Raw genomic sequence first — 23683 nt, forward strand, 5'->3', positions numbered from 1 at the left:
ATAAAATCAGTGTTTTATCAACAGGAGATTATCAGTAAAGGACTAGTTGCCTGGTTCCTCCTGGTCAAACTCTGCCCCCACCCCTGATTAGCAGCTTTCTGTCAATATACATTCTATACAGAAATCTGCCAATCAGTGGGTGGGCGGAGTTCACAAAGCTCAGCATTCAGAGCTCAGCAGCAGAGGAAACTATCACAACTGCTACACCCAGTGAGCTAAGTGATACATCGCTGGAATCAGGTTCTCAGCCTCTACATCATGCTGCTATCATATTACATAGACAACACCTGCTGAAAGATTCCCTTTAAGCAGAGCCATGGGTGCAGACCCTGGACATAATACGGACGTATTTTCCTCCAGAAGTAATGGTTCTAGGGGAGAACACCAAAGTAATACATCATCTTATGAAACATGCTACATTTTTTTTCAATAAAGTATATATAGAATTTGGGACTCCAATATGTAGTGGGGATAGAAGTGTCGTTTGGGGGATAAAAGTTCCCCATTCTGACAATCGGTGCCCGTCCTAGTGGTAGGACCCTCACCAATCAGCAAGTTTTCAATCCTTTTGACATCCTTCTAGTGATAAGCGAGCGTGCTCGTTTAACTCTTTCACCGATCACGCTTGGGTGCTTTCCGAGTATCTTCGGCGTGCTCATATATTATGTTGGGAGTCCCTGCGTCTGCATCATACCCACAGTGAAGCATGATGAAGGAAGCATTATGCTTTGGAGCTGATGTTCAGCAGTTGAACCTGAAGCTTTAGTCAAGGTGAAGGGACTAACAAACAGTTCCAAATTAAAATTAATTTTAACAGAGTGAGAACCCCACTCACCGACTGTTGATTTCTCAATATATGGTGTATAGGGAAAAATGTATATCAGTATTGAAAAGGGGTGTGAAGGCAGGGTATTCAGCAGCTCATGAATACAAATAACTCCTAAGCTCCCAGTGCTCTGCTTAAGCTGTGATGGATAAAGGATTGTTCTACTACTTTCATATTTATGATCTATCCTTATGAGCAGATCTGCTGTACTGGGCCATCGACCACTAAACAGTTAACGCATCTCCATAGATGCTTACATCAGGCGCTTCTGGAGCTCAGAACAGCTGATCGGTGGAGGTGCTGGGTGATACTGCTGACCTATCCAGGAAGTAATCATCAGTATCAAAGTAGTGGAAGAATCCTTCAAGAAACCTTTTTGACAAATAAGTGACACATTGCTGAACATAGGGTGACTGTCACTACTTTATGATACCTTGAGATAGGAAAGCAAACACCAGGTGACAGATTCCCTTGAAAGAACTGGTGCTCCAATGTCAGTTTAAGACTAAGTCAACTGAAATTTCAGCAGGTAGGTTCATTTATATGGGGGTGAGAACTTCTCCAGAAACAAGATGTTTACTAATAGGTAACATTTAGGCATTTACTGCAGATGTGTTTTTCAATGTTATGTTTGGGAGTAATGACAATCGTTTCACTTTTCACCTAAACAATCACCATAAAGACCGGAAGCACTCCTGGTTACATAAAATGTACAAATGTGAGAACAACCAAACACAGGTGACAATGTTGCATTACCTGAGGGGCCAGCACCGCCACCACTAAACCAAAAGTGATCCCAAAATTATCATTCAACCACAAGCCCACGGCATGGATACATCCTCGGACATGGATGATATTCGCAACGTCAAGTCTCTAAACAAGGGAGAAAATAGAACATTATTCAAGGATAGTGACTCCTCAGATTATCTTTCAGCTTAACACCCTTCCACCATGACCAATTTTTTGCTTTTGCAATTTTCATTTTTAACTCCCTCACGACATATGATATATATTTATGTCATATGTCCTTTCCCTGCCTTTGATACGGGCTCAGACGTTGAGCCCGCATCCTTCCCGACACATGACGGCTGATTTAAACAGTGTTCGTGCGCTTTTAACAACCGAGGGAGGACCGGTTAAATCCTGCTGTCAATCACTGACAGCGGGATTTAACACGTGCCAGCTGGAAGCGCGTCATTCATCCCGCTCACCGTCACATTACCGTGGGACGCTGAAGAGTGGTCATGACAGCCGGGGGTCTGCTGATGACCCCTGTGCCTGTCATTATGATCCTCCTATGAACGCTGGCCCACGGCTGGCGTTCATAGGAGATCGTGATTTCTGCTATACATACCTATTGTATAGTACAAGCGATCGGACGATCACAGTTTCAAGTCCCCCCTGAGTGTCATCCGAGTGCAGTCCGATGTATGCTCACAGAGACAATGGAGAAGATGGAGACATTCAGTTCTCCCTCTTCTCCAAACCTGTGCTCCGATTCTCTCATGTGAGAGAATCAGATCACACTCGGTTGACACTCGGCTCAAACTCTCACAGAGTTTGAGCCGATTGTCATTGTGTCATTAGCATAATCGTCCCGATTCTCTTGCATAAGAGAAAATACACTAGTTTGAGAGTACCCTTAAGTAAAAAAAAGTTCATATCAACTCCCTTTTGCCCCATTGAAAATAAAACAATTAAAAAAAAAACACATATTTGGTATCGTTGTGTTCAGAAACATCTAAAAATATCAAAATATAAAATAAATTAATCCGATCGGTAAACAGTGTAACTAGAAAAAAAATCAAAACGCCAGAACTACAGGTTTTTTTTTTGCAATAAGAAGCGATCAAAACATTGTATCTACCCTAAAATGGGATCACTAAAAAGGTCACCTCAGGGTGCAAAAAATTAGCCCCCACCCAGTCCCATATCCCAAAAAAATAAAACGTCACAGGTCTCGGAAAATGGCGACTAAAGCAAAAAAAAATTTTCAAACAAATTTTTTAATTTTTTTCACCACTTAAATAATAAAAAAAAGAAGATACAGGTTTGGTATCTGCGTACTCGTACTGACCTGGAGAATCATATTGCTAGGGTTGTTCTGTCATATGATGAACTTGGTAAATTAAAAAAAACAAAAAACAATTGTGGAATTGCATTTTTTTTTTCAATTTCACCGCAGTTGGAATTTTTTTCCCGTTTTCCAGTAAAATCAATGGTGTCATTCAAAAGTACAACTCGTCCCGCAAAAAACAAGCCCTTATACGGCTTTTATTGCCAGAAAACTAAAAAAGTTATGGCTCTTGGAAGAAGAAGATTAAAAAACTAAAAAGACAAAAATGGAAAATGACCCTGGGGTGAAAAGGTTAATTCTCCTTTTTGAAGAGCCATAACGTTTTCCTTTTATTCAATTATGGGTCATAGCTGTATGAGGCTCTGTTTTCTGCGGGATGAGATATCATTTTGAATGACATCTTTCCTTTTACCATACAATGTCCTGGAAAATGTTAAAAAAAAATCTCCTAGAAGCCCAGCCACAGGCCTATCCTATAAATATGTCATAAGTGTTTGAGATGGGTAAATTGTGAATACAAAAAACTCACAGGGCCCTGTAGCAAAATTTCCAATGAGAACAACATACACCTTCTGTAAAATTAAAACGTTACTAGCCACCATTCTGTGCTGATATAATGTCATATTTTAGCAATACGAGAGCTCTTATTTTCCTAATTTGATCAATTTAATCATTTTGGCTGCATGTAGCCACCACTAGGGGGAGCTCTAAATGTTTATGGGTTCAGTAAACTAAGTGACAGCTGTGTAACTCAGTATGCAGCAAACGCCCCCTAGAGGCAGCTGTAATGACAGTATTACAGCAAGCAGGGGAACTGGATCAGTTATGGGCCCTCTTCCAAACTTAGCGGTCATGTGTCCTGTCTCTGGTAAGTGCGCCATTAGACTTGACAAGGTTGTAACATCAATAGCTTTTGCTCTTTGTTGACTTCCCTTAATATAATCAATGAATAGCATTAACTAATGCACTTTCTTCCTGACATTATTAAATACAGCCATGTGCCCCATGCATTAAGCACACAGATCAGCACTTACAGTATATAAATATATCTATTTAGGTGAATTACCGGATGTCAAACATAGAAATAAAGGCTGAAATTTACAGGACTGACAAATGCATTACCTGTAAATGAATTATTGATTTTCCTGCTTTAATGTGTTGTGCCCTGCAGATATCACATACATGCAGACAGTACACGTGTATGTATGAATAGCGGATTGTCGTCCATACATAAATCCCCCCTATGTGGCCAAATACCCTTCAGTCATAGGAATGTCAACTTAACTCCTACGTGCCCAGAACCCTTTACAAGTAACGTAATAGAGAGAAAAGTAATGTGCGGCCACTCCGGTGACACTTGGTTTTGCAGCGGGGTCCAGACTACTACACTGAAACGGTGGAAATCCGCAGTGTAAATCTGGAATTTCTTGCAGAAGTAGGTTCCCCAACTAAAGGCAGCTACACACATGTGACGGAGGTGATGATGTGACCCCTATTTGTGCGACTCCCCCCTCTCGCTGTCGTTACTGGATATGATGATGATATGTAAAGCAGGAGCATTTGCCTAATTTACCAAGGTGACCCTAGGAAAAGATCTAATCAGTGACTACGTGTTCATTGTTAGAAGCTCAAATAGTTATGTCGCACCTCATCCAGAGATATTCACAGAAACATCACAATCACTATTCATTTACAGTGGGTATGGAAAGTATTCAGACCCCTTTAAATTTTTCACTCTTTCTTTCATTGCAGCCAATTGGTAAATTCTAAAGTTCATTTTTTTTCTCATTAAAGTACACTCTGCACCCCATCTTGACTGAAAAAAACAGAAATGTAGAAATTTTTGCAAATTTATTAAAAAAGAAAAACTGAAATATCACATGGTCATAAGTATTCAGACCCTTTGCTCAGACACTCATATTTAAGTCACATGCTGTCCATTTCCTTGTGATCTTCCTTGAGATGGTTCTACTCCTTCATTGGAGTCCAGCTGTGTTTAATTAAACTGATAGGACTTGATTTGGAAAGGCACACACCTGTCTATATAAGACCTCACAGCTCACAGTGCATGTCAGACCAAATGAGGATCATGAGCTCAAAGGAACTGCCCAAGGAGCCCAGAGACAGAATTGTGGCAAGGCATAGATCTGGCTAAGGTTACAAATTTCTACATTACTCAAGGTTCCTAAGAGCACAATGGCCTCCATAATCCTTAAATGGAAGAAGATTGGGACCACCAGAGGTCTTCCTAGACCTGGCCACCCAGCCAAATTGAGCAATCGTGGGAGAAGAGCCTTGGTGAGAGAGGTAAAGAAGAACCCCAAATCAATGTGACTGAGCTCCAGAGATGCCATAGGGAGATGGGAGAAAGTTCCACAAAGTCAACTATCACTGCAACCCTCCACCAGTCGGGCCTTTATGGCAGAGTGGCCCGACGGAAGCCTCTCCTCAGTGCAAGACATATGAAAGCCCGCATAGAGTTTGCTGAAAAACACAAGAAGAACTCCCAGACTATGAGAAATAAGATAATGGTCTGATGAGATGAAGATAGAACTTTTTGGTGATAATTCTAAGCGGTATGTGTGAAGAAAACCAGGCACTGCTCATCACCTGCCCAATACAATCCCAACAGTGAAACATGGTGGTGGCAGCATCATGCTATGGAGGTGTTTTTCAGCTGCAGGGACAGGATGACTGGTTGCAATTGAAGGAAACATGAATGTGGCCAAGTACAGAGATATCCTGGATGAAAACCTCTTCCAGAGTGCTCTGGACCTCAGACTTGGCTGAAGGTTCACCTTCCAACAAGACAATGACCCTAAGCACACAGCTAAAACAACAAAGGAGTGGCTTCAGAACAACTCTGTGAGCATTCTTGACTGGCCCAGCCAGAGCCCTGACCTAAACTCAATTCAGCATCTCTGGAGAGACCTGAAAATGGCTGTCCACCAACGTTCACCGTCCAACCTGACAGAACTGGAGAGGAGGTGCAAAGAAGAAAGGCAGAGGATCCTCAAATCCAAGTGTGAAAAACTTGTTGCATCATTCCCAAAAAGACTCATGTCTGTACTAGCTCAAAAGGGTGCTTCTACTCAATACTGAGAGCAAAGGGTCTGAATACTTATGACCATGTGATATTTCAGTTTTTCTTTTTTAATAAATTTGCAAAAATTACTACATTTCTATTTTTTCAGTCAAGATTGGGTGCAGAGTGTCCTTTAATGAGAAGAAAAATGAACATTTTAGAATTTACCAAATGGCTGCAATGAAACAAAGAGTGAAAAATTGAAAGGGGTCTGAATACTTTCCGTACCCTCTGTATGTCTATAGAACATTACCTGTAAGGTCGGCTCAGAAGTCGGTAGAACATGGCCAAAGAGGACTATCATTAGAAGGTGGCTTATTCCGTCTGATTCCAGGAGGTACAGTACATAGCATCGCTTATTTCCCTATACTAGGTCTACCTCCAAAACGTGTCTTCTAAATATCGGCTTTCTTTCTTGTTTTTTTTTATTAGAATCCTGCGTTGAACTATTTCTCAGCTTTTCTTCTTGGAAGTGTATGAATAAACTGAAAACTGGGTAGAGATGAGTGTATCGATTCACAAGACACTGTCCGTATCCTGTGGGAGTCCCGCGAGCCATCTTCCGCCTGCAGGCATCCCTGGAGCTCTCTTTGATTAGTAGGGCCGGTGTGGCGCCACGCCAGGCCTATTAATCAGAAGAGACGCAGGGGATTCCAGCAGGTAGGAGTCAGTTTGCAGCGCTCCCGTCTGATGGCCACAAAATACTGACATGGCAGCTGGACCAGGGTCCTGCCAAGTTATTTGCTTTCTACAAATGGAGTGTGAACCTACAGTATCTAAACATTGCTGACAGTGTCAGGCTAGGTGCAGACTACCATGCATTCTCTCATCTGGGAAAATCAAGTCGATTATGCAGATCAAAAAAAATTCTCCATTTTCTCCATTCTGTCAGTCAGTGAAAATCGTACTGCACTTAGATGTCATCTGAGCGCAGTCAGATAGTTTCCACGGTCACATTGACTTGCATGACCAAGTGCAATCCAAATATCAGATTCGGGTAAATTCGGGTATGCTGCGATTTTTTCCTCGGTCAGAAAAAAATCTGACATGTGTACAATCCCATAGAATAACATTGGTCCGAGTGCGATCTGAAGTTTTATCGGATCACACTTGGACCGAAAATACTTCCATGTGCACAAGCTTAGAAAGTGTAATGATACACCATATTAACAAGGAGAATTATAACACCCAGTTGTGAATTTATTCTGCATTTTCAGGAGGAATAAAAGAGGGCCTGTAGAATTCTAAGAGAAGCTCTAGAATTCTTACATCATAGGGAATATAAGAATTTACTGTAACAGACAAGTTGTGTGAGCTAACCTCTGCACTTTAACAGGTCAACACAGCAAAGAACATAGCTACGTCACAGCTGTCCTGTTGTCATTATTACATTTTTACTACATCTCAATAATTAAACAAAATAAACAGAATATGCACATGGCTCTCACAACCAGACAAGCACTGGTAAGCAATCATGCTCATCTTGATATTTTTGCTAATACAGGTTCCCAAATTATATCTTAAAATTCTGCACTAGTAATGACAATGCTGGACTTCTTCAAGTGATAGTATCTCTTACCTCTTTATCGAGGGTTCGGTAACCGCATAGAGTATTCTTCACTCCGCCAGTGTCCTGAAAACACAATGAGATCTCAATGTTAATGAGGTCATTCAATTCACAACAGGCAATGCTGAACTATATAAAGGCCCCCATTCAGATGGAGGTTGGTCAAACTTGTTGATATCGGTGGGATCTGATCATTTTGTTTGATGCCAGGAAAAGACTCCGCCAGAGGAGTCTGACATACAGTAAATATGCTGCCACCACCATGTTTCACTGTAGGCGCCATGCATTTTTCTAAAATCTTTTGTGGGGCTGCATGAGTGCTGCTGGCTTCGGGGAGTTACATTTCATTGATGGTATCAATAATTCACAGATATACTACAATCATGGCCAAAAGTATTGAGAATGAGACAAATAGTAATTTTTCCAAAGCTTACTGCTTCATTTTTTGTAATGGCAATTTGCATATACTCCTGAATGTCAAAGAGTGATCAGCTTAACAGCAATTACTGTACTTGCAAAGTCAACATTTGCCCAGAAAATGAACTTTAACCCCCAAAACACATTTCAACATCATTGCAGTCCTGCCTTAAAAGGAGCAGCTAACATCGTTTTAGTGATTGATCCATTAGCACAGGTGTGGGTGTTGATGAGGACAGGGCTGGCGATCAATCAGTCATGATTAAGTAAGAATGACATCACTGGACACTTTAAAAGGAGGCTGGTTCTTGGTATCATTGTTTCTCTTCAGTTAACCATAGTTATCTCTAAAGAAACACGTGCAGCCATCATTGCACTGCACAAAAATGGCCTAACAGGGAAGAGTATCGCAGCTACAAAGATTGCACCTCAGTCAACAATCTATCGCATCATCAAGAACTTCAAGGAGAGAGCTTCCATTGTTGTCAAAAAGGCTCCAGGGCGCCCAAGAAAGACCAGCAAGCGCCAGGACTGTATCTTAAAACTGTTTCAGCTGCGGGATCGGACTACCACCAGTGCCGAGCTTGCTCAGGAATGGCAGCAGGCTGGTGGGAGTGCTTCTGCACGCACTGTGAGGCAGAGACTCTTTGAGCAAGGCTGGTTTCAAGGAGGGAAGTAAAGAAGCCACTTCTCTCCAGAAAAAACATCAGGGACCGACTGATATTCTGCAAAAGGTACAGGGAGTGGACTGCTGAGGACTGGGGCAAAGTCATTTTCTCTGATGAATCCTCTTTTCGATTGTTTGGGACATCTGGAAAACAGCTTATTCGGAGAAGAAGAGGTGAGCGCTACCACCAGTCTTGTCTCATGCCAACTGTAAAGCATCCTGAAACCATTCATGTGTGGGGTTGCTTCTCAGCCAAGGGAATCGGCTCACTCACAGTCTTGCCTAAAAACACAGCCATGAATAAAGAATGGTACCAGAATGTCCTCCAAGAGCAACTTCTCCCAACTGTCCAAGAGCAGTTTGGCGCCCAACAATGCCTTTTCCAGCATGATGGAGCACCTTGCCATAAAGCAAAGGTGATAACTAAATGGCTCATGGAACAAAACATAGAGATTTTGGGTCCATGGCCTAGAAACTCCCCAGATCTTAATCCCATTGAGAACTTGTGGTCAATCATCAAGAGACGGGTGGACAAACAAAAACCAACAAATTCTGGCAAAATGCAAGCATTGATTATGCAAGAATGGACTGCTATCAGTCAGGATTTGGTCCAAAAGTTGATTGAGAGCATGCCAGGGAGAATTACAGAGGTCTTGAAGAAGAAGGGGCAACACTGCAAATATTGAATTGCTGCATTAACTCATTCTAACTGTCAATATAACCTATTGGTACTCATAATATGATTGCAATTATATTTCTGTATGTGATATAAACATCAGACAAACACTAATAAAAACCAGAGGCCAGCAGATCATGTGAAAATATAATTTTGGTGTCATTCTCAAAACTTTTGGCCATGACTGTACTGCTCTACATAAAGAGAAGATGCTATCATCACTCCATGCCCTCAGTAGATGTGCTCTTTTTCTAAATACATGGTGTCTACAGTGCCACATTTTAGTGGCAGTATCCTTATGTTGGGCTGCATGAGAGCTGCTGATGTTGGCGAGCTACATTTCATTGATGGTGTTATGAACTCACAGATGTGCTGCTCTATATCGAAAGAGAAGATGCTACCATCACTCCATGCCCTTTGTAGACGTGCACTTTTCCAACATGACAATGATCCAAAACACACATAAATTTCATTTCTACAAAAGAACAGGGTGAAAGGGATTCAGTGGTCAAGTGTCTCCTGATCTGAACCCAACCGAACACTTCTGGGGAATTCTGAAGAGATAAATTGTGCATCACTCTCCATTCAGCATGCACGCTCTAAGAGGTTGTTCTTGAAGAATGGAAAAAGCCAGATGTTGCAAGGAGATGCAGTTGGTCCAGACAGTGAGGTCTGTACTCAGACCGTGAATCCAACCTAGACTTGTGAAACCAACCTAATATACAGGTGTGACGCCTCTACTCAGAGAAGCCCGTGTTTTACCCTGGGTGATGGAGGACTTGGTGTCGGGCCCTGTGATGGAGAGATGGGATGCAGCCGTGGCCCGGGCCCGACCCGTGCTCAGGGCCGTCACATTAGAAAGAGATGGTGTGGGCTTGTCCGGGTCGAGTGGCTTATTTTAACGACTACGCCACCTGTGGTGCCTGGTGAAGGGTCACCAGCGCCACTACAGTCCGCTGAGTCCCGGTGTCATGGCGGCTAAAGTTCTCACTGCTCCCCACAGGCAGAGCAAGGCCTTAGGGCAGGCAAACAGGAAAGAGAAGGGGTAGCAGTGCGGGGAGTACGGGCACCACGTCGCATGGTATGGCACGTAATGAACAGTCCGGAGGCCATAGGGGTGAACTTCCAAGGCTTTACTCACTCAGAGATGTCAACGGGAAGGTGACTCCCTGCTCCCCGCGGAGTCCTGCGGCCACCAGAGACGGGGGTCCGACTACCTCCGAGGAAGTCCAGTGTTTGATAGCGACCCTACACCAGAGTGTTCCTGCACTACAAACTTCACCCTTTCCCGTCTGTGCGTGTGTAGATAGGCTAGGTCTCCCTCTGAGCTCCTCTCAGGACTAAGGCACGGGTGGCAATTCCTCTCCATCCGATGCCCGGTGGAATCCTCAGGGCCTAACCGGGCTTTCCCGTCCAGGACATAGAGTGCAAGGTCGGGTGTCGGGGCCGGTACCCCTCTTGCAGCCGGAATCCCTCTGAATAGATCAGGTAGGCGAGGACAGGTGGCGTACTCCGCTCCGCCTGCATCCTCCCCGGGACCCATTTGCTGGGGAGCCACACTCTAAAGCTCCCGGGGCCTTCTTGATCCTGGTCCTCGGCCGGGTTGAGACATTCCTTGTCTGCAACCTACCTCTCGTCCCAAGGCCAGGGTACGAGGGCTGTGTCCCTTACCGGCGCAGGCCCACACAGGATCTGCGCTCCCGGAGGGAGGTCACATAAACACAGTATTTGACAGCACAGTACGACCACTAGGACCACTTGACAGGTCGACTGCCAAAAGACTAGCAAGGCTAGACAACAGGACCAAAGGCCAGAAGAACTAACAGAAGGACCAAGATCAAAGATGGCTTTACATTAAATATGAATTCTATAGTGTAACTAACTTGTAAGTTCTCCACCCACACCCACTAACTGGTTCCTACCACTTTGTGTTCCCCAGTCTCCCTGTAACCAGGGGAGCAGCACCTGGTGCATACTAGCTCCCTCTGGTGGAGAAGTGTGGTGTTGGATGCAAAGCTGGGTCACGACTTTCACACTGTTCTTACCTCAGAGGAGGAACACTACACTCCATTAGAGAAGTGCAGCATCCCTGTGGCGGTCAAACCCTCAGGGGCGCCACACAGGCAGGGAATGTGAGAGTGCACATCATAATATTGGCAATGCTGAGCTGGATGTGTGTAATATATAGAGAAGAGTGTTGTGAATGAATAAATATGCATAGCTAGCAGAGCTGGGTGTGTGTTATTATTTCCCGTTTTTCAGTACATAAATACGATGAAATGAATGATATCATTAAAAAGTACAACTCTTCCCACAAAAAAACAATCCCTCATACGGTTGTATCAACGGAAAAAAAAAGTTATGGCTCTTGGAAGGGGAGGAAAAAATTAAAGCACAAAAACGAAAAATTGTCTGGTGCTGAAGGAGTTAATGTATGCCACTGGTATTGTGAACATCATAGGACGCCTTTTCACACTGAGTAGTGCTAAAGTGTGACATGGCCTTATGGATGCACAGTATGGTACTATTCTGTAGGTGATGTATGACCTTCTCATCATCTATATCATCTGTCCATTGGATAGGTGATAAATGTTGATCACTTAGGGACCTTCATGTGTGATTACTAGAGGGTGCCTCAGTTCCCGTTTCTCCTTTCTGCATGATGAAGTGGGAAGAACACTGAATGCCGTGGTGATCAAGCATACACCTTTGGGAAGGCCCCTGGGGAGCTGAAGCCTTGCATGGGTTAATAATGAAACAGGTCATACACTGTGACTGGTTAATCATGCCTGCATCTTCATTTGGTGGCTTGCAGTCTATCAGAGGTGGTCGGTCTTTTAGGCAAACAGCGCATGCTTGCAAGGTCTTTGCTATAAAGCTTGTAAGTTCTATTCTGCAACCAGCCAGCTAAAGTGTCCTTCCCCATCTCTGATGCTGCAGAGGCAAAGCCTCCTCTACTTGTAGCATAGAAGAGAGCACAGCTCCGGCCGATGATTCAGCCATACCGAATCAATCATCAAGAGTGCATCGCCTCCTCCCTCCTCCAGGCAAACAGTAAGCCATGAGGCACAGGAGCGGTGCGCACATAATAAGAGATTATCAGAACAACCCCTTAATGGAGCGGCTTCTTGCAAACTTGACCACCACTTCCTTCAAAGTGTTCCTCAGTATGAAGGAACTGAGGGTTTAGGTTACCAGAATCTAATGATTAATGGGAGAACCAGTGGTGGAACCCCTATAGGATCAGAAGTTAATGCAATGCTCAGGTTGACGTAGATAGTTTTGTGCAGGGTCTATGACTGGCTAGGGGAGTGTAGGTTTATTGGTTTATGTAAGAACAAATGTAAGACACAAGTGCTCATTACCACCTAATACTACAGTATTCCTAATAAAGCCGAGAAGCCTCTTCTGTAAAGAAGAAGACAGGGACTCCAGTATCACCTAATGCAGGGGACCATGATGTGTGGCTCATGGCTGTCTGCCAGAATGGTGCAGTAGCACCTGGTCCAGCAAACAGCTACACTGGCATGTGACAGTTTGGGCACTCCTGGTCAAAATTACTGTTACTGTAAACAGTTAAGCAAGTTGAAGATGAAATGATCTCTAAAAGCCCTAAATTTAAAGATGACACATTTCCTTAGTATTTAAGGCAAAAAAAATATATATTTTCATCTTTTACATTTTAAAAAATACAAAAAGCAAAATGGGCTGATGCAAATGTTCAGGCACCCTGCATGGTTAGTACCTAGTGGCATCCCCTTTTGCAAGTATCACAGCTTGTAAATGCTTTTTGTAGCCAAACAATAGTCTTTCAATTCGTGTTTGAGGGGTTTTCATCCATTTTTCCTTGGAAAAGTCTTCCAGTTCTGTGGGATTCCAGGGTTGTCTTGCATGCACTACTATTATGAGGTCCAGCCTGAAATTTTCAATGATCTTCAGATCAGGGGACTGGGAGGGCCTTTGTAAAACCTTCATCTTGAGCCTTTTGAGGTAGCCTATTGTGGATTTTGAAGTGTGTTTAGCATCATTATCCATTTGTAGAAGCCATCCTCTTTTCAACTTCAGTTTTTTTACAGATGGTGTTATGTTTGCATCAAGAATTTGTTGAAATCTCATTGAATCCATTCTTCTCTCCACCTGTGAAATGTTCCCAGTGCCATTGGCGGCAACACAAGCCCGAAGCATGATTGATCCACCCCCATGCTTACTGGTTGGCGAGATGTTCTTTTCCTGAAATTCTGTACCCTTTTTTCTCCACACATACCTGTGATCATTGTGGTCAAAGGGTTCTATTTTAACCTCATACAGGACTTGTTTCCAAAATGCTCTGCTATCTTTTATAGCCTTCTCCTGCTTTGTGGACCTCCACCATTTTCATTTTCAGAGTGCTAAGCAGCTGCTTGGAATAACCTATGGCTGCTTTTTTTTGCACAAGATTAGAGGAGACTGGGTTTTTATAAAGCTGAGAAATTTGCATCACCTGGCCTTTCCTAGTTGGGCCACCCTTAGCAGCAAGAATTGCAATCAAGCGTTTGCGATAACTGGCAATGAGTATTTTCCAACACTGTGGAGGAATTTTGGCCCACTCATCTTTGCAAAATTGTTATAATTCAGCCACATTGGAGGGTTTCCGAGCATGAACTGCCTTTTTAACGTCATGCCTCAGCATCTCAATTGGATTAAGGTCAGAACTTTGCCTAGGCCACTCAAGTCTTAATTTTGCTTTTCTTAAGCCATTCAGAGGTGGACTTGCTGGTGTGTTTTGAATCCTTGTCCTGCTGCATAACCCCGTACGTACATTCTCCTTCAGGATTATTTGGTAGACAGCAGAAATCATGGTTCAATTAACCACAGCAAGTCTTTCAGGTCCTGAAGCAGCAAAACAGCCCCAGACCATCACACTGTCACCACCATGTTTTACTGTTGGTATGATGTTCCTTTTCGGAAATGCTGTGTTACTTCTACACCACATGTAATGGGACATACAAATACCAAAAAGGTCAACTTTTGTCTTGTCAGTCCACAGAGTATAATCCCAAAAGTCTTGGTGATCATCAAGATGTTTTCAGCAAAACTGAGACGAACCTTTATGTTCTTTTTTGCTCAGCAGTGGTTTTCGTCTTGGAACTCTGCCAAGCATGCCATTTTTGCCCAGTCTTTTTCTTATCTTGGAGTCATGAACACTGATCTTAACTGAGGCAAGTGAGGCCTGCAGTTCTTTGGATGCTGTTGTGGGGTCTTTTGTGACTTCTTGGAAGAATCATTGCTGCGCTCTTGGGGTAATTTTGGTCAGCTGGCCACTCTTTGGGAAGGTTCACCACTGTTCCATGTTTTCCCCATTTGAGGAGAATGGCTCTCACTGTGGTTTACTGGAGTGCCAAAGCTTCAGAAATGGTTTTATAACCTTTTTCTAGGCTGATAGATCTCAATTACTTCGTTTCTCATTTGTTCCTAAGTTTCTTTGGATCGCAGCATGATATCTAGCTTTTGAGGATCTTTTGGTCTACTTCACGTTTTGTCAGGCAGGTCCTATTTGAGTGATATCTTGATAGAGAACAGGTGTGGCAGTAATCAGGCCTGTGTGGGGCTAGGGAAATTGAACTCAGCTTCCCAAAAATGTAAACCACAGTTAATTTATGTTATAAGCGGGAAGAGGGGGGGGGGGGGGTGGCAATCACTTTTTCACACAGGGCCCTTTAGGTTTGGATTTATTTTTCCCTTAATAATAAAGACCTTCATTGAAAATCTGCATTATGTGTTTACTTCTGTTATCTCTGTCTAATATTTAAATTTCTTTTGTGATCTGAAACATTTAAGTGTGACAAACATGCAAAAGGATAAGAAATCAGGAAGGGACAAACACTTTTTCACACCACTGTATTGTATTCATGTACGGCTTAGTAAACATCATTGTCAAGAAATCCGCATTATGTTAAGAGAATATGAAGCCATTAATTATTGATTATCCGCTACAACGTTTATGAATATTGATGAGCGAAATCACAAAAGGTGTCATCTATAGAGACAGACAGAGAATGAACAGAGTGCCCCCTGCTTAGTAGTTAGTCATTTAGGACGACTTTCTTTCTGATTCATGCCTCAATGAATATCTTTATTAAAAGTGAATTCAAGCCTCATAAACAATCCAGATTATTATAGTGTATGATTACGTAGTGCGCCCAGTGGGGTCAACTCAATTATGGTGCGTACGAGCTTGTCTATTACACTCTAGGCTCAGTAACCTTGGTGTGAAATAGACTGTCCTCAGTAATATTCTGTATATTTTTGTATGACTTTTATATGTAGAGCAAATACATCCAAATATTAAAGGAGTTATCCTATCTTGTTCATCTATTTCTTAGAGATGTCAGCCCTAGCCCTTGGACCCAAATCTGTCTTGAGGAAGTTAATGTGTTAAACGGAATCTGTCACCAGGTTTTTTTTTCACCTAATCTGAGAGCAGCATAACATAGAGACAGAGACCCTGATCCCAGCTATGTGTCACTTATTGGGCTGCTTTATTGTAATTTTGATAAAATAAATTGTCTTATCAGCAGGAGATTATCACTAGAGGGCTAGTAAACCTGCTGGAATATACTCCTTCGTACTCATGAGCTCTGCATAACCCCACCCCCACCACTGATCTAGTAGTTTCCTGAATGCTGAGCTCTAAATGACCCCGCCCACACCACTGATTGGAAGCTTTCTGCCAATGTACACGGAAAGCTGCCAATCAGTGGTGTGGGCGGGGTTATATAGAGCTCAGCATTCAGAGAACTGCTAGATCTGCAACAGAGAAAAAAAAGCGATTTCATCAAAATGACAGGAAGCTGCTCAGTAAGTGACACATTGCAGGAACCAGTGTCCCAGCCCCTACATTATGCTCCTCTCAGATGGGGTAGCAAAAACGTGGTGAGATTCCCTTTAAGCCGCACAGAGAAAAGAGAAATGGCCCACCTAGCTTGTGCTATATAATGGCTTGCTCAACAGCTACAGCAATGATGTACAAGTGGTTATAAATGGGAACAACACAATGAAAATCATCTGTGCCCTCCCTTTCACTTCCCTGCATAAAGCCTGTGAACGTCTCATGCTCTGAATGCTAATAATGCATCTAGGAGCCTGCTGTATTATATCTTGGAGCTTAGAAGTCCAGGGGATATTTGAAAGTGCAGATTAAGAGCTGTTTATGAGCTTCAACGCCATTTTTCAGCCCAACAGAATCCTTTCAACTACTATTAACACCCTTTCTGACATTCACTGTACATACATATGTTGAGTGTGGGTGTATGGAGCGGGCTCAGGAGCTGAAGCCACACCGTACCAGGCAGATGCAGGTGTTACACAGTCGGCATCTGCATGTAACAGCAGCAAACGAAGCCTGGCTGTTTACCCTTAAAATACTGTCATCTGTCTCTGACAGCAGCATCTAAGGCCCAGGGTGGTCTTGGGGCGCTCCGTTATTGGAGATCATCAGCTGCTATGCTGGTGCTCCTAATAGACAAAAGGTGGGTTGATCAACCTTCAATTTGTGTTATAAAGAAGAGATTGGATGCTTATTCCACTGGAGTAGACGACATTACTCGCTACTTCACCAGAAAACAAGAATAGGCACAAAAAGGAATTTTTAATTAATACTTTTTATTTTTGCACCTTCATATCCAAAAAAATGTATTACAACGCAAAGTGAAGTATAGCAACGTTTCAGGAAATGTACCCTTCGTCAGGCTAGAGTAGAGTATGTGTGGAATGTCCTTCTTGGACGAAAAAATGCAAAAATCCACATGTGCCAGTATAAGAAGGGTTGGAATATGAAGGGATGGAGCGGTCTTGGGATCCACAGAGAGAGTGGAAATTAGGAATCCACAGAGAGTGGAAATTACTATTGACCATAGGACAAGGGACCCAGTGATAAAACAAGCAGTGGATGCAGAGGAATGCAGTGATTCGCTCAATTAATTCCATAAAACCAAGTCCCAAAAAATAAATGGCGGAATTGCATTTTTTTTGCACTGCACTTGGAATTTTTTTTCACATTTTCCAGCATGTTATATGGTAAAAAGAATGTTGTCTTGCAAAACACAAGTCCTTGTACGGCTGTGTCATTGGAAAAAGAAAAACTTCTGTCTCTCGAAGAAGGGGAAGCAAAAAAGATTGTGTAGAAACAAAAATGGTCTTCAGCGGGTCATGGTTAAAACATATAGTTTAGTATACAACGTCACAGAGGTTAGGTCATCTTTGAGCCAGAAAATTCTCACTGCCTTGAGTGGTCCATGTGAAAACATAAAAAAAATCCCCAAGCTCAGCGTCTTCTCATGTATTTTATGTTGCTCTCACGTAGGGATAGATCCAGTTGAACTAATAGCCTCTTTTATATGACTAAAAGGTTGTTAAAAGTCCACTGACTATAACCAAGTTATTGACGGTCATTTACTAACCTGTTCAGACAACGGATGAAAATTCTATGTACACAAGGCGTTCACTAATATGATTTTCTAGATGCACAGAATGATCGTATTAGGGCGCAGTCAGACAGCCATATAAATCTGAATGAGATCGGGTCACAGTGCACAGACTGGCCGTTAGCTCTTTCGACCAGAGCGTGACAGCTGTACAGACATACGTAAAGCTGTCACGTTCGGGTTGGGAGAGCTGCCAACCAGCCCTTGCACTGTGACCCGATCTCATTCAGATTTATATGGCTGTCTGACTGCGCCCTTACCAGGAGGACATCACCTGTTTGCATCATCGCATCTGACGAATGAGCGTTTAGATGGTCTGTTGGGTGATTGGTAGCTTGTTTAGACAAGCCAATACTTGGGAAACAGAATTCCTGTAACGGGTCTGGGAGGTGGAACCTCTGAGCTACTATACAAAGGGGCAGTCCTTGTAAGGAAGCGGGTGGCTCCCAGGGAAGGCGGGCAGGTAGACACGGCAAGTGACAGGAACAGTCTCTGGGTAGAAGGGCAGGTGGTCACGGCAAGTGACGGGGAAAGTCTCTTGACAGGCGGGTGGTCACGGCAAGTGACAGCAGGGTAAGAGTCTCTTGACAGACAGGTGGTCACGGCAAGTGACGGCAAAGCCTCCAGGTAGGCTAGCAGGCGGGTAGCAGGTGAGCGCTCCCAGGTGAGTGGGTAAGAGTCTCTCGGCTGGCTGGTAGGTGGTCACGGCAAGTGACGGCAGAGCCTCCAGGTAGGCTAGCAGGCGGATAGCAGGTGAGCGCTCCCAGGTGAGCGGGTAAGAGTCTCTCGGCTGGCTGGTAGGTGATCACGGCAAGTGACGGCAGAGCCTCCAGGTAGGCTAGCAGGCGGATAGCAGGTGAGCGCTCCCAGGTGAGCGGGTACGAGTCTCTCGGCTGGCTGGCAGGTATCAGGTAGGTATCAGGTAGGTATCAGGCAGGTATCAGGCAGGTATCAGGTAGGTATCAGGTAGGTATCAGGCAGGTGCCTCCTGATCCACAGGCGGACTGGTCCATAGACAGACTGGCGGATGCTGGTAGACAGACTGTCGGACCGCAGGAAATGCAAGCAGGTAGACAGAGCTGGAAAACAGACTGGCAACGGGACCTGAGGGCTGAAGCAGAGGTGAAAGGCTTGCAACAACTTTGCTCGGGCACCTCCATTTTGGAGGAGGTGCCTTATATATGGGGACTCCTTAGGACGGCGCGCGCGGCCCCTTTAAGAGAGAGGGAGCGCGCGCGCGCCCTAAGCACAGTGAACGGGAAGCCGCGAGCGCTGCCAGCAGCGCGGGAGGAGGACGCCGAGGACGGAGCAGGGAGGTGAGGGGAACGGCGTCTCTGCCTAGCAGGAGGCAGGGACGCCGATGCTACAGTACCCCCCCCCCTTTAGGCCCCCACTTTTTTAGGCTAGAGAGAAATTTATCAAGGATGAGCGGGGCATGGATATTCTCCCAGGGCTCCCACGTTCTCTCCTCAGGACCAAACCCCTTCCAATCCACTAGAAAAAAGGTCTTTCCTCTTACCCTTTTGGTGGCCATAATGCTCTCTACCTCAAACTCTACTCAGCGGAAACTGGAGCAGGAGGCGTACCTGTAGACTTGGAAAAAGAGTTAAGTACCACAGGTTTGAGGAGAGACACATGGAAGGAGTTAGGGATTCGCAAGTTGGCCGGGAGTTTCAATTTATAGGCCACCGGGTTGATTTGTTTGATAACTTCCAGTGGGCCGATGAACCGAGGCCCTAAATTGTAGGAAGGAATCTTGAGCCGGACATATTTGGACGAGAGCCAGACTTTATCTCCAGGACGGAATTGGGGCGGATCCAGACGTCTTTTGTCAGCCTGTTTCTTCATCCGCTCGGAGGACTGAAGAAGTGCGGACCTGGTACTTTCCCAAATGGAGGAGAATTCGCTAACAAGAGATTCCGCGGACGGATTATCCACCGAGGCGGAGACGGGAAACGGGATCCGAGGATGTTGACCGTAGACAATAAAAAACGGGGATTTGGAGGAAGACTCGCTCTCGTGATTATTATAGGAAAATTCGGCCCATGGTAAAAGATCCACCCAGTCGGAATGGTGGGCATTAACAAAGTGCCGGAGGTAACTGGTTAAGATTTGGTTAATCCGCTCTACTTGACCATTGGAATGTGGGTGATAAGCAGAGGAGAAGTCCAAGGTGACCCCCAGCAGTTTACACATGGCTCTCCAGAAGCGAGAGGTGAACTGAACTCCTCGGTCGGATACGATGTGGAGAGGGAGACCATGGAGACGGAAAATATGATGGATAAAGTCTTTAGCCAACTCAAATGCAGACGGAAGACCCGGCAGGGGAATGAAGTGAGCCATCTTAGAGAAGCGGTCAGCGACCACCCAAATGACCGTGCAACCAGCAGAAACAGGGAGATCCGTTATAAAGTCCATGGCTATATGCTGCCACGGGGCAGCAGGTATGGGAAGAGGCAAAAAGCGGCCGGCTGGCAGATGTCTAGGAACCTTGCTGCGAGCGCAGGACGCACAGGCTGAGACAAAGTTTATTACGTCCTTGTGCAGGGTAGGCCACCAGTAATGCCGGGTAATAAGCAGGAGGGTCTTTTTCTGGACAGCATGGCCAGCTAGCTTAGACGAATGTCCCCAGTGTAGAACCTTCTCACGATCAGGTACTGCTACGAACGTCTTACCGGGTGGGAGACGATTTAGATCCACGGGAGCCACCTGCATCACCTTGGCGCGGTCGATGATGTGCTTTGGCTCCTCCTCTAGATCGGAGAACAAAAAGGATCGGGACAAGGCATCAGCTTTGATATTTTTGTCTGCCGGGCGAAAATGAAGAATGAAATCAAAGCGGGCGAAGAACAAGGACCACCGGGCTTGGCGCGGGTTAAGTCTTTGGGCACTCTGGAGATAAGCCAAGTTTTTGTGATCCGTGTAGATTATTACCGGGTGAAGAGACCCCTCGAGCAGGTAACGCCACTCCTCCAGTGCCAACTTAATGGCTAACAATTCTCGGTCTCCTATAGAATAGTTGCGCTCAGATGAGGAGAAGAGTTTGGAGAAGAAGCCGCAGGTTACCATTCTTCCGGAAGGCGACTTTTGGGTGAGCACCGCTCCGGCTCCGGAGGAGGAAGAGTCTACTTCTAAGAAGAATTGTTTGTTGCTGTCCGGACGGTGCAGCACAGGAGTGGAAGAGAAAGCTTGTTTCAAAGACAGGAAGGCCTCCTCTGCCTCGGGCGGCCATTCTTTGGGATTAGCGCCCTTACGGGTGAGCGCAGAGATAGGGGCAGTCCGGGAAGAGAAGTGCGGCATGAAGAGGCGGTAGTAGTTGGCGAAGCCCAGGAACCGCTGGATAGCCTTCAACCCCTCCGGTCGGGGCCACTTCTGGATGGCAGAAAGTTTCTCAGGATCCATTCGTAGACCGGTCTGAGAGATGATGTAGCCCAGAAATGGAAGCGAGGTCTGTTCAAAGAGGCACTTCTCAAATTTTGCGTAGAGGTGGTTCTGCCTGAGCCTGAGCAGGACCTGACGAACGTCCCTCCGGTGAGTCTGGAGATCCGGAGAGAAGACCAAGATGTCGTCCAGGTATACCACCACGCAGGAGTAGAGAAGGTCACGGAAGATATCATTGACCAACTCTTGAAAGACGGCGGGAGCATTACAGAGACCGAAGGGCATTACGAGGTATTCATAGTGGCCGTCCCGGGTGTTGAATGCCGTCTTCCATTCATCCCCCTGACGGACACGAACCAGGTTATAGGCCCCACGGAGATCCAGCTTGGTGAAGATTCTAGCACCCCTCAGACGATCAAATAATTCAGGAATGAGCGGAAGGGGGTATTTATTCTTCACCGTGACCTGGTTAAGGCCTCTATAGTCTATGCAGGGACGGAGTGAGCTGTCCTTCTTTTTAACGAAGAAGAAGCCTGCTCCCGCCGGGGAGGTAAACTTCCGGATAAATCCCCGGGCCAGGTTCTCCTCGATATACTCAGACATGGACCGGGTCTCAGCAGCGGACAAAGGGTAGATACGCCCTCGGGGCGGAGTAGCGCCAGGTACCAAGTCGATAGGGCAATCGTATGGTCTATGAGGAGGTAATGTCTCTGCTTCCTTTTTATTAAAGACATCAACATAAGACCAATAGGGTACCGGCAGGCCGGGTAGATTGGCTGGGGGAGGAGAAGGACGGGCAGGACGAACGAGAACTAAACAAGTCTTATGGCAGTCCTGTCCCAAGCGAAGGACTTCTCCAGTCTGCCAATCAAGCACGGGTGCATGTCTCTGGAGCCAAGGTAGGCCAAGCAAAAGGGCATGAGAAAGTCCAGGTAGAACATGGAAGAAGATGCTCTCAGAGTGCAGCATTCCCACCTGCAGAGTTATGGGTTCGGTGATAAGTTGGATGGGATGCGGTAAGAGACCCCCATCCACGGAGGTGACAGATAAGGGTTCAGCCAGAGGTTTGGTGGGAATGCGGTATTTCTCTACCAGGGACTGAGAAATGAGATTTCCGGCAGCTCCAGAATCAAGTTGAGCTAGTTAGAAGTAACGGTTCTCCCTGCAGATGATAGAGACCGACAGCATCAGAGATGGAGAGGGTTTATTCTTGTCTAGGACGACCTCTCTGAGCGATCCTAGACACAGGCGTTTCCCGACCTCTCCGGGCAGGAACGGATCCGGTGCTCCTTACTGCCACAGTAGAAGCAGCTCCCCTCGGCACGGCGTGATTCTTGACGGGTTTTGACCATCTTGGTCTGGTCGACCTGCATAGGCTCGGGTGAGTGCGCCTGGGGAGTAACAGAGGAAGCGACGAGATTCTGCAAGGTAGGAGCAAGGCGAGGAAACCTCCTCTCACGGGTGACCTCTTTGGTACGCTCCTGGAACCGGATGTCAATCCGGGTGGCAAGTGTTATTAAGTCGTCGAGAGTGGTAGGAATGTCCCGACCGGCAAGTTAATCTTTAATTCGACCGGATAGACCCTCCCAGAAGACGGACACCAGGGCGTCATTATCCCAGGCAAGCTCAGAAGCAAGGGTACGGAACCGTATGGCATATTGGCCCACGGTGAGACTCCCTTGACGGAGGCGTAGCAGAGATGAGGCGGATGAGGTCTTTCGTCCTGGTTCGTCGAAGACTTTCCGGAAGGCCGTGAGAAAGACTGGCAGGCTGGACACCAGGGGGTCTCCTCTCTTCCATAGAGGATTTAGCCAAGCCAGCGCCTCTCCAGTGAGATGGGACATGATGAAGGCCACTTTGGCTCGGTCGGTGGAAAACTGGTGTGCCAAAAGTTCGAAGTGCAGGTGCACTGGTTAATGAAGCCCCGTGCCTGACCGGGATCTCCACTAAAACGAGGCGGGGCGGAAAGGCGGGGGCCGGGAAGGGATGCCATGGTATTGATGGGCAGCGACGCTGTTGGGGTAGGAGTCGTGCGACTGGAAGCAGGTCCCGAAGAAGTAGTCAGTGTGTCCAGGCGGGAGTTAACACTACGCAGGTGGCTCAGGATGGACTCCTGTTGGGACCTCTGACGGGATAGTTCATGGCATAGGTCCGAGAGCGAGGGAGTTTGGGTGCCACCGGGTTCCATGGCCCGAGCAAACTGCAACGGGTCTGGGAGGTGGAACCTCTGAGCTACTATACAAAGGGGCAGTCCTTGTAAGGAAGCGGGTGGCTCCCAAGGAAGGCGGGCAGGTAGACACGGCAAGTGACAGGAACAGTCTCTGGGTAGAAGGGCAGGTGGTCACGGCAAGTGACGGGGAAAGTCTCTTGACAGGCGGGTGGTCACGGCAAGTGACAGCAGGGTAAGAGTCTCTAGACAGACAGGTGGTCACGGCAAGTGACGGCAAAGCCTCCAGGTAGGCTAGCAGGTGGGTAGCAGGTGAGCGCTCCCAGGTGAGCAGGTAAGAGTCTCTCGGCTGGCTGGT

General features: G+C 45.7%; 1 protein-coding gene across 1 annotated transcript in view; it reads right to left on the reverse strand.

Annotated features, from left to right (window-relative positions):
- The window catches only part of LOC141166668 (tetraspanin-15-like), a 200725-nt gene that overhangs the window by 3937 nt on the left and 173105 nt on the right, over positions 1–23683 (reverse strand). The window contains exons 6-7 of the mRNA XM_073653580.1: positions 7568–7621; positions 1583–1699 (exon numbers count right to left, since the gene is read on the reverse strand). Coding sequence (XP_073509681.1) covers positions 1583–1699; positions 7568–7621 — 171 coding nt within the window. The remainder of the gene's footprint in view (positions 1–1582; positions 1700–7567; positions 7622–23683) is intronic.

The sequence above is a fragment of the Phyllobates terribilis genome, unplaced genomic scaffold, assembly GCF_046119375.1.
Source record: "Phyllobates terribilis strain yellow unplaced genomic scaffold, ASM4611937v1 Scaffold_11__3_contigs__length_659146591, whole genome shotgun sequence".
NCBI classification, from domain to species: domain Eukaryota; kingdom Metazoa; phylum Chordata; class Amphibia; order Anura; family Dendrobatidae; genus Phyllobates; species Phyllobates terribilis.